The 12273-nt window shown below is 40.6% G+C and overlaps 1 protein-coding gene across 1 annotated transcript in view; it reads left to right on the forward strand.

The window, feature by feature from the left end:
• LOC127352182 (pro-neuregulin-3, membrane-bound isoform) overlaps positions 1-12273 on the forward strand; it is a 354121-nt gene that overhangs the window by 209390 nt on the left and 132458 nt on the right. The window contains exon 2 of the mRNA XM_051380369.1: positions 1372-1501. Within this exon, the coding sequence (XP_051236329.1) occupies positions 1372-1501 (130 nt within the window). The remainder of the gene's footprint in view (positions 1-1371; positions 1502-12273) is intronic.

The following is a 12273-nucleotide window of genomic DNA, read 5'->3' on the forward strand; positions in this document are numbered from 1 at the left end:
ATCCTCATCTAACAAAACCACGTCTCACTGCAGATTCAATTTAACTTCTTCCCCTCTTGCATGGAAACTAGTCCCCCAACAGCCAATTACCAAGAGTTGTTTAAGATCCCCAGAGCCCTATCACCACCCAGCATCTCATAATTTAGCCCACCCCCCTGACACACACACACACACCTCATACTGCTGATTAAGGGTTCTGAGGCCATACTGAAATAACTCACCTCCCTTTACCCATCCATCCCCTCCAAAACACTGCTTATTATTAATCTTTTATTATCTCTTGATTGAGAAATCTTCAGTTCATTTGGATGTATCTTCCACACACCATTAAAGGACAAGCTAAGTAATCATATACTAGTGGTAATAACAGCATCCTGTGAGTACAACTGATTTTCAATCACTGAAGCATAAAGTTATGGCTCATCGCTGTTCATCCAGCTACTTTAAAAAACATGGCTGAGGATCGGCTAATGAGAGCCCTTAGTGGACTCATTTTTCATTTACAAGCACAAAGGAAACAGTCAGCAGTCTGGTCTGGTATTAATAAGAACATCAACTGTGGTGCAGATCTGATTTCTCCCCACGTCTGAAAGCCATGCCCCGACCAACTGCATCTCAGGCTTCAAAACACTGCTGATGGATGACTGCCCATGAACTCTCTGAAATCTCTACATTTTCATTTATCTTTTCTGTTTTCTAAATTATCCTCAGCAAGCACAAATACGCCTCGAACGCCATTAATTGCACCACGGTTTCACGGTTTCTAAGATCAGGTCACTTTAGCATTTCCATATTTCCTCTTAAGCAACTGGTGCTTTGCTTATTAATTTCAATGATAAGATCATCCATTAAGGTACGCTTAGCAGATTCCCTCAGAAGTGTTCACTGTCCACAATCAGCCATGCATGTTGTGATAAATCGCTGGGAGAAGTCAAGCTCTCCAACCGCACTACTGTGACCACAGAGTATTAATCACGGCAGGACAGATTATTACCCGTCCTCCATCCATCTTTTGCTGGTGACATTGCAGGGTCTAAACAAACAATAGTGTGTTTGGTATTATCCACAATGTGCAGTATGTTATGAGGCAGTGGCAGGCACTCGTTGGATGGAGAGTAAGTAGCCTCTGCTGGAAAAACCAACTCTTTTTTTCCTGCTGCAATTTAGGGTGATATGATGATTTATTTGCAGAATTGTAGAGTGGAGAAAGAGACAATAATGAAGTTTGAGGAGTAATAGGCTGCTAGAAGACAGTGAGATGAATTAGAGCTGTCACTAAGCCCGATTGTTGGAGAGCGAACGCATTCGTGAAAAAAATATATATTTAGGGCTTGTTTGTGACTAACAAGAGCTCCTTTGTTTGTCCTTCAGCATCTCCAACTGTCCCTCCGCTACACTCGGAGCATTTCAAACCCTGTCATGAGAAGGACCTGGCCTACTGCCTGAACGGCGGCGAATGCTTTGTCATCGAGACGCTCAGTGGGCCCCACAAGCACTGCAAGTAAGTGACTCAGCTGCTGTTATTGTTGATACTATTATTTAAATGCCTCCTCTTCCTCTCCTCTGCTCCTTCCTAATATTCCTTGTAATATTTCTCTGGATTTTCCTGCATCCAATAGCAATGTTCAGGGTCTGGCTGAGAGTAGTTTGTGATATGGCTGCCTTGTGTATTGCTGAGACAAGACTTTGTGAGACACTTTGTATTGACTGAATATGATTATTCGGTTGTTTAATTATCTGACTGCTATTGTGTGTTTTTGCTGTCTGCTCACAGGTACCTTTAAAGTTTGACCCACCATCCATAGCTGTGATTTATTATTTTTGATCTTCTTGCAGTAATGGAATGTGTAAAAGTTTATTATGGTTATTTATCTTTTACATTTCAAGGAATATCCCTTTAGTTTAAAGGGGTTTTCGATCTATCTTTTATCAGTCAATATATCAGTCACCTCACCCACTGCTTGGGTTTGACAGGGTTTTTCTGAAAAGTTTACTTCAGGTAGTACTGTGCCCTGTGGGATTTCAATGGTGACCTGGAGTCATAAAAGGCATTCTATTGGCATATTCCTATTCTGTCATTGAGCCGTATGTTCAAACAGTCATAGTTTCTCCCCTAAGATAAGTACACTTTTTTTATGTTGATATTGAATCCAGAAGCTGTGTTAGAAGTATATTTAGCAATGAAATAGTACATTAATGTTTATTTGAAACATACTGAACATGCAATACTGATCAAGAGCAGAGGAGTGGATTATACAGTAATAGAAATGTTTCTATGGAGATTTTGATCCTTTTTTTTATTGTTGTGACTCACCGTTACAATCCATAGTAACTGCTGTGAATGTAAGCTGACAGAACAATATTTAGACTTATCAGAGCCATGTTTCAAGCGTATGGAGTTTTGGTACTCAAAAGCTTTACTGTGAATCTAAAAGAGCTGCCTTTTCTGAAAATACTCCTTGGTATACTATGATTTTCTCTAGTTTAATCTCTGTGCAGATGCGTGGGTACATGTCATCGTGTGTGTGTGTGTGTGTGTGTGTGTGTGTGTGTGTGTGTGTGTGTGTGTGTGTGTTTGTGTTTTTTTGTGTGTGTGTGTGTGTGTGTGTGTGTGTGTGTGTGTGTGTGTGTGCGTACTCGTGTGCGTGCGTGCCTTCGTTGTCCCAGATTTGAGAGCAGAGCTCATGGGCACTTAGCCCGTTCAAATGTGGGCCCTTTACTAATTAAGTCCCAGAACAACTTCTTCCAAAATCTAACCGCAGGACTTCCACCCGACCTGTTTTTCAAAGAGCCTGTTTTGCCTCCTCTGTGGTACGACTATACATCCATATGCGTGTGTGTGTATGTTTATATGTGGATGATTAGATGATTGCGATGGTTGAGTTTCGGCCCAGCATTGTAAATGAAACAAAGTTGAGCACAGGAGATGCAGTGATGCGTGTGCATGTGAACACACATTACACCACAATGTATACACATGAACACAACAAACCAGATTACCGGAAGAAATCCAGTTACAGAGGAAATTTGTCAGTGTATTTACATGAACAGTGAACTGGTAGCTATAAAATCCACTTGCTGCAGGGCCAGTAATCAGATTTCTCCCCTATGCACAACCTTATTTGGGAACCATACTTACTTTAGGTGTATAAAGACGCAGACTATTCTGCATTCAAGGTTGCACGGTTGTAGGTGCATACAGTCCACCCAGACATACACAGAATACCTTTGTAGGGAATGATGATTTTATTGATTTCAGAGCCGTTATCGATTCTGCCTATCAGTCAGATTTTTTTGCAATTCACCTTAGAGATTCCAAATACAATTTCTGTGTGCGAAACGAGTAAGCCTACACAGGTTTTCAGCATCAAGACAATTATTTTATTATATCTGAGTCTGAGCACACTGTAGAGACAGAGTTGAAAAAATGCATGCATGTAGAGTGCCAAATACATACAAAGGCATTCCTTACATTCAAGCCTATGTTGCATAGAAAGATGTGCCAGCATATTGCTGGTGTTTCCACTCTTACTTGAAATGATAATTTTACAGACATTACAACTAGCACTGTTGTCATCTTTTTTGGTGAAATGAAGCCTTACATTGGACTGTTTCTTCCTCTCCACCGTGACTCCTTCTTGTTGCAACTGCATTGTTGTGCAATGTGCAACTGTCATAAAACATGCTGGCATCGATAAAAGGAACTGATACGTTTCGAGGCATATAATTCTGATGGATCGGAAAATTTGGAACATCCCATCCCTATACCCTCGTTGACATTACGAAATGACAAATCTGTGTAGTTGCGAGGGTCTGCAGCTACGGAAAGTATAATTTGGACTTAAGTAATACAGGATACAGCTCCCTGAGGGCTGATTGTTTGATAGGTTTCTGCAGCATGTTTCTCCAATCCCCTCACCTGATGAAAACTGGTTTGTTGTTTGTTGTTTACACAATGTTTAAAAAATCAGGACTGGTTGCTTAAGTGAAGACACTGAAAGAATTACCCAATTAAGTCTGTCCTGCAGTTCTCAGTGTATTATGCACTGTGTAATCCAATCAACGTCCAAAGTCCACAACTGCACAGACTTCTTTTTTTTTAGCTTTCTATTTTATTTCAGAATAGCAACAATATTTAAAAGAAAGAAGGGGAAGCAGGATGAGAAGCAGGAAACAACAGTGAGAGAGCGGGAGAGAAAGACCGAGGTGTAGGCGGACGAGGAGTCGGACATGGGGGAAGGCTGTTGCCCTCCTCCCATGCTCGCCTCCGTTGCTATGACAACATAATCTGTGGACAAGCATAGCTGTTAAAGAGGGAAGGTTTGCGATGTACAGTGGGATAGCCTTGAACACACTCTCTGTGCATGTTAATGTGTGTGTTGAGGTGCAGGAGAGTTAAAAAACTGCACCAGGTTGATCTCTGCCTAATCGTGTGGCAATGAGCTTTGAAAGGAAAGATGTGGACCATCAAACAATATGGCATCCCCCTTAATCTGTGTAACAGCTGGTATGATCATGCAGTAAAACTAAGAAGTGTGTTTAGTACGTTGCTTGAAAAATAGCATTTTGAGTTTAGAAGAGGTGATATTTGATACCTTGGAATTTAGGAATTAAGCTAAGGTAATGATAATCTTTTTGGAATAAAACTCTTTATATGAATATTTCATGGATTGATGTACTTTCAGAGTGAGGCTCTTCCATGACAAAAGAGCAGAAAGTAAATACAGCATTGCTAAAATTCACCAGAAAAGAATAGAAGAGGATATGCCACACTTCAATTGACATGCTGTTAGAGATTAATTTATCCTCATCAACAAAACAATGGCAAATTTCACCCCAGGCACAGGATCAATGCATAATCTGATTCAATTTGTGTTTACAACAAATTGAGACAAATCAGGTTGTAAAAGTGTGATCAATCCAGACGTTTAATGGGGATAAATTAAGCCGGCTGGTGGCGTTATTTGTCACAGAATGAATCATTTTTATTTGCAAGATGAAACTTGATCCTTTTTGCAATGATTTTCTCCAAAGAGTCATAACTCAAGTATCAAGTGCCACTCCCGACCGGTTGTAAAATAAGCGCCGCGATTGTCCCCCAGAGCGCTGTTCAGCGTTGTCAGTGTGCGACTGTTGTGTTTGTCAACCAATGGGGGGAGGGATACACCATGAGTCATGGGGCCTGCTCGTTCTCCACACACACACACACACACACACACACACACACACACACACACACACACACACACACACCAGTGCTCACTGCTTTGGGCAACATAGTCAGGCATTCAATCATTAGTGCTCAACTAACCAGTAAATTAGTCAGGGTGCTAAGATAATATTTTCAGAACATGGCAAGAGGCCAAGGCATTCAGTTCTAAAAGTATGTGATGCTGAATGTGATTAACTTCTTTCTCATCTTAGGAAAAGAACGAAAACTCTAATGATAGTTTTAGTGCAAATTACTGGTTTGAATATATTCCTTTCCATTTGCCTATATACTCTCGTCATTTCTCTTTCTGAGTTTTCTGGTGGCTCTCTGAATAACAAATCCAAATCCTAATTGTCTCAGTCACTCTGTTGAGCCAAAGAAACCTGGGGATTTAGCCCTAGCTCTTCTCACTGCCCGCTGTTTATTTATTCTGTCTCCGGAGGTGCAATGGATTCAATTTCTGGCCCGTTTATATAATTTATTTCCTCCTGCTGGCAAAAGGGGTCTCCCTCAGTCTAGTTAGCAACAAGGGCGAGCTAAGCCCCTCTCATTGCCCTCTGTTGAGAGGCTATTCCAGAGTGATAGAAAGGCAATCTCACCTGGCAGGTGGAGGTAGAGGGGGTTCGGACGATATCCCTGCAAAGCCTCCACCAGTGAGACCGGAGGTTTGACACAGACAAAGGGGAGGAACAGATACATGACACACTCTCACGCAAATGCAAACTTGGCACAGTTTGTAGGCTGGAGGCTAAGATGTTGGGTGTTACAGGTTGCAGAGCTGACCCCTCACCAACTGAAGGGGTCTTTTTCAGGAAGACATTGTAAAACCCTCCTGCAGTTCCAGTACACTTTCTTTAAAACATGAGTTGTGAAGGAAAAGTGGCTGCAGTAAGGCTGGATGTGAGTGTTGCTGATAAAAAATACAGCTTCCCATCTTACACAGATTTTGAATTGAGCTGATAGGCAGTATATGACTCAAGGATATTTTTGATATTTATGATAAACTGCTGTGTAAGAAAAATGCATTTATCTCCTTTTTCTTTTCCTTCAACAATTGCACTTTATGATTGAGAGTTTCTACAAAAGGAAATCTCAAGCTTCTCCGGTCCCTTGCTATTCATCCTCCTTCCTCTTCTTTTATATCGTCCACCTATTTCATCACAGCTTCCTCACGCAACAGTGATAGGGACTTCCGCCTAAGAACGCTGTCGACTCAGCCTAAAGCCAATAAAGCTCAATAACAACTTGCTCTGAAAGGAATAGAAAGAGCTTGGACACAGATTACCTGAACCATTCCACTGCCCTCCAGCTAATTTATGTGACAAGCAGAAGTGTGAATGGAGGTCAGTTGGAAGACTTGTCAAAACAACAAACTTACTCCAAGAAATAAAAAAAAGGTGTGTTATTGAACGATACTGTAAGTGTGAAGAAGTCAGTTACTTGATAAAAGTTCTTAGTGGCACAAGAAAAGAACAAGCCAGGTAGAGGAAGGTTATGCAGCAGACAAACCTCTTCTTTCTGAGTGTAATCCTCCTTCCCTCACTCACAATCCTCCTCATCCGTCCTGCTGTCTCTCTGGACTCCAGTCTTTCCTTTTCTGGGTGACCTCAGGCTTTTCCAAAGCGTTTGGCCACGGACCAGCGCCACAAGATTGACTTGGGCCTCAAAGGCGCAAAGAGTGGCTGCTCAGTGGAATACATAACATCACCTTCCCTGCTCGGACACACACACACACACACACACACACAGACACACACACACTGGCAAGCCAATTAACATGGAGCATGCATGAAATTGAAAACATAGCAGCAATAACACACATCTAAGCTGGCAGTTAAACATGGAGATTAAAGCGCATATGACAAAAGAGAAAACACCTGAGGCATCTGGGAGTGAAAGTAAAGTTTGTTAATAGTTGAGACCGACTACACACGGAAATATAATGATTTAAATGCTGTTGAAACTCTTAAAGCTCCTATTTTCAGCCAAATGTCACCCAGCTTTAACCTCGATGTCTAGATATCTTTCAACACCACCAATCGGGGTGCATTAGGTTATAAACATACTACATACTCAAATCCTGTAAAAAAAAAATTTAAAAAATCATAAAACAACATGTTTTGTATGAAATTGTTGATGCTGAAACAAGACTAAGAAATAAACAAAGTAGTTTTCCCTGAATGTGAAAATACCGCTCTCCAAGGTCCTGAAAAGTCTCTCCTCTGGTCATGTGGAAGGACACATGCATCCATTGACACAAAGACACACACAAGTGTCTGTCACCCCAAGAGACCCCCAGACATCCAGCCAGTGAGCATAGCAAGAGTGAAGGAATATATGGAGGGGTCATTGCTTTCTGTGCGATATTGTTTCTGACAGCAGGGATTTACCTTGACGGGAGAAAGCCTCTGGGTGTGTCAGGGGCTCAATATATAGCATGCTAAAGTGCCCATTTGTGTTTGTGTGTCTGCATGTGTGTGTTATTTTTTTTTTGTGAACAGAGCAGTTTAAAGGTGTGTACTGTCGTTACAGCAAAAAACATGTGATTTATTCCTGCCTACATTCAGAAAACCATCTGGTTGCTGTTAAAATAGAAAATACCGCTCATTCTCTGTCTTTCTTCCTGTGTTCCTCCTTACTCTGCCCTCCCTCTCCCTGTTTTCTCTCTCTTCATCTCTGTTGCTCCGTCTATCTCTCTCAACCCTCATCGCCATCTGTGCGATAATAATGGCACACCAGTGGGAGTTCGACTGGTGTCTCTCTGACAGTAATAAACAAGGCTGATGCCGTGGCATGCTTTCGAGGTGGGAGAAAATTAAACAGATAAGAGACCACATATTGTGGCAAGAACGCACTGCTTTCGGTAAGAGAATCCTCCAAGACGCCAAGAGGAGCACTCAACGGGCCTGGGAATGGAAAACAGAAGCTGGGAGGGAGCCAGGAGGGGAGGAAGGCTGATATAAACCAGGAAACAAGCGATGAGAGAGAGCTTTTTTTGGTGACATGATGACTGAGAGAAGTTGAGAGTGTGAGCGATGGTGGCCAAACGTCAGTATGTCACTGTGTGCTGATTTAATTAGCACACAATGAAGGCTTAATGATCTCTTGGCAGCTCAATCAGTGTGTTAATGCAGTCATTGCAGTACAGAGAAATCAGCAATTTTCTGTTTTTTAATCATCTTTGATTGATTTATATTCTTTTTTAAGCCATCTTAGCTACATCTTGTGCTTGAATAGCTTCACAAATCAAGTCGTACATTTGCATTAACAATGATACAAATGACTACTCAAACCTACAGAAAATTATGAGCCAATTATGCAGTTTGACACAGCTTTTATCTCTTTTAGCCCATTGTTTTGGTTTTTTAGCACATTTACTGTTGTCACGCAGGAGAAAGCAGCCAATTCCAGCAAATAAGTTTAGATCATAGACGTATATAAAGATTGACATCACGTCTCCACTTCCTCCCAGTGTACAAAAAAGAAGCCAAAAAAACCTGCCGCTGCCCAGCAGTGATCAGGGTTGGCGCTGCGGTATCGAGATTCTGCCCATACGCCCGGCTGACATGAGCAGGGCCTTCTCAGAAAAATGAACACCTAAGAACTACCAAAAATGCAAGAAACCATCTTTGGAAATGTATGTTAACGTGTACTTTGATTTTTTTGTTTGGTCCATGTCCCATTTCCTAACATGGAGGCAACAAGCTTTATGACCTATACTGCAGTCGGCCACCAGAGGGCAATTGCAATTTTTTGGCTTCACTTTTGGAGAGCTGTTATGTCGTCCATCTTTATGTGTGCCAATGGTTCTGATAAACCCACTGAACGCTACCTGTCCAGCAAAAAAATGGTAAAGACGCCACGAAGGGCGTTTTCAAAGCTATAGTTTGTTTGCTTTGTTTTGATTCAGTAAACAATTTCATACAATTGTTGCATTTGCCCCTTGGTTCATATGTGTTTCCAGAGCAACATTTAAGAGTAGTACAAATGTTGTACACAAATGCCAGCAATGCTGTTCTCTCACTGGTTAGAAATATTACTGTAAAGATTTTTCTTTTAACCACCAGCAGATACTAGACTAGAAAACAATGCACAACGCCCAAAATTAGTGACTAGCTGTTGAAGTAGGCCAAAGAAAGAACCAGTTCATTTTTTTCAACTATTGATGGGTAAGCAAATCAGAGTGGAAGGGAGAGTGACTTTATCAACAGGTGGAAAATCACGACACAAATCGTGCTACTTTGCAGTAATGTTTGCTAAACAAACTTGGCCCTAAGACAAAAAATTAAATCCCCAATTTGTGACTTGTGTGATCATGTGGACCCTCCGTTACAGTGCACCATCACTGTGCACCAATCGCAGATATAAGTATGCTACTTGCGGCATATTTGAGTATATAGCTGTATGTGAATGATTGTGTGCATCTGTCCTCTCCCTGCAGAGGTGAATTTCAGTTTATATCTGATTACTGTGAGATTTTCTTGTAATTGTGAGTTTTCTCAAGCCAACTTCTCAATGCCATTTCCTAGGCTCTCCAACTTCTCATCTCGAAATTGATTTGCATTGATGTCTTTGTCAGTTTTAATTAGCAAGATTTAACAAGTTTAATTGTGCAATTGCATTAGCTCACTCAGTTTGGTAAACAGCACAGAGCATCCAATTAAGGCTCTTTCACAAACATACACATACAGTGTGTGTATGAGTGGAATAATGCTTCTTCTCCTTATAACAAACATAACGTTATGCTCATTTGGGAAAAGTAATATTGTGACTGAATCTGCTAAAGCTATCATGAGAATTTAAACTGTAACATTGGAAGCTGTCTGTTGAATTATGTGGTGTCATGTTAGCTGTGAAGACACATATGGTGTGATTTTGACAAAAAGTGACACAAACTGGAGAATTGTGATGTGTAGTGCAGACAGTAATCCTTGAAAGCTTTAAATAATTGTCAAATTCTACACTGTTATGAATAAAAGTACTTAGACTAATTATGATCATTAATCACAATGACGTTTTGCTGTGAGTAACGCTCACAGCCTGTGGCTATTGGACCCTGACGATGCCAACTGCAGGTCTTTGAAGACGGTTTGATAAAGTATATCCTAAAGCAGGCAGAGAAAAATACAGTAAGAAGACTATTTTAATTTTTAATTCTCTTTATTAATACTTGCCAGTAAAAATATCTTTTACACAACACCAATCACCATCAGAGAATAATAATTAAATAAAAATATCTTATTATACATGTCGGATGCAACTGTAGAATAAACAGTATTATGTAAGCCAATAAAGGAAAGTTCTTTGGGAAGCATGTTAACTTGCCCTGTAAATTTCTTTGGTATATTATCTTTGCTGTAGGCTTCCCGTTGAAAGCCCTTTGATTGAACACAACGTTGACTGTTTTGAGTAAGTAATGTTGCCATAGAAACAGTACACTAACGTAAGTAGACCTGTTATTAACCCCCCTTGCAACATGCAAGCTCTCTTTATTAAACAAACTAAAGTCACAAAATATAAGAAAAAATAAGTCACAAGATATAAAAAAGTTTTTCTCATTAAACAGGAAAATACAACTGTACACCTGAATTCAAGTTTCTTTCTTTTACCGAACTAAGACCAGCTTAATTGCCTTGTTAACTCATCGTAAAACACACCTCACTTCACATTCAAACTCGACAAAAACAAAATAACACTCACTAAAACCATCTTGGTTATTCTTTCCACTGTTCCAACAATCAGCAACTTGTCTACCTGTTTAACTAAGATGGAAGATATTTTGGCTCTGCGGGATGTCGCTGCCTCACTGATGCCGCTCTTGTCCTTCTTGCCCTGTCTTTGTCATCCTTGAGTCAGAGTTCTGGTCGCCACTGTAAATCTCCTTTACTGAATCTAGTGAAAATGAACCCCTAATTCAGAGATAGATTTGACAAATAGTCACGTGCCACTGAATGTATCGTTCTTTAGGGGCAGACCATTAAATGAGCAAAATAAAATGAAAAAAATTGCCCCAAATATCACCTCAACCAATAACATAAACTCAGCCAATCGCTGATAGCCAATATATTCGTCCAATTGGCCAACCCCAATCTCCACCTCAATCTAAAATAAAGTTATGTGGGTTTTCACAATATTTGGCTGCTCAGTATGATATTGACTGGCCCACTGGCAGGTTAGGGGTTTTTTTTTCGAAGGAAAAGAACAAATGTAAATGTAGAAACAAAATGTTCACCAATCTTAGTGTGGTTTCAAGATTTCCATGATGCTCTTTTGTAAAATGTGGAATGAATCGTGCTCTGCCCTAGATGCTTTGCCCCATGCTGCTCGGGGAACTTACTACTGTACAGACTGTCCAGCATTTAAAAAACAAGATTTTTTTAAGGATATCAAACACAGTGAAAGCGAAGGTAGTAAAGATAACTTCCTGCTGTGTATTTGTGACAGCCAGGATGTATTTTATTACATAAATCAGTGATGGAAATCAGTGAGTGGAGATATGGGAGCACATTTATATTCCGACACCCACACAGTCAGCTCATGTTTAGGAGGCTCATGACATACTATGGTGCAGTACATTTAGCCATGTTTATAAGCAATTTGTAGGTGTGCTTGGGGACATAATGTTCGGCAGCTGTCAGTCATGCTCTGAGGACACAGAAAGTGTCATGACCTTATGTGACAGACAACAGCCAGAGGAAGAAAAAGAGAAGAGGCAAGAGACAGAGATGGGGTTATGGGAAGTGCTTGGTACATCAAAGGTTGAGGGATATTCCAGAATTATCCTCTATAATGAACACAACTACACACAAACACACACAGTTTGTGTGTACAGTAACAATACTCAGCGGTGAAGCAGAGGAGAGTAAACTATGGAGATAGTGAGAGGACAAGGGGAAGAGAGGAGTGAGGAAGTAGACATACAGTAATTTGGTGGTGGTTCTAATCAAGGCATCCCTTTCAAGTCAGCAGGTTTGATGTGTTAATAGGATGCAAATATATGCAAATTAACCCTCCTTTTTCCTCCAAAACTCTGACTGAGTTTGCATTGCCCCCTCCTGCAG

Source organism: Dicentrarchus labrax, unplaced genomic scaffold (genome assembly GCF_905237075.1).
Source record: "Dicentrarchus labrax unplaced genomic scaffold, dlabrax2021, whole genome shotgun sequence".
NCBI lineage: Eukaryota > Metazoa > Chordata > Actinopteri > Moronidae > Dicentrarchus > Dicentrarchus labrax.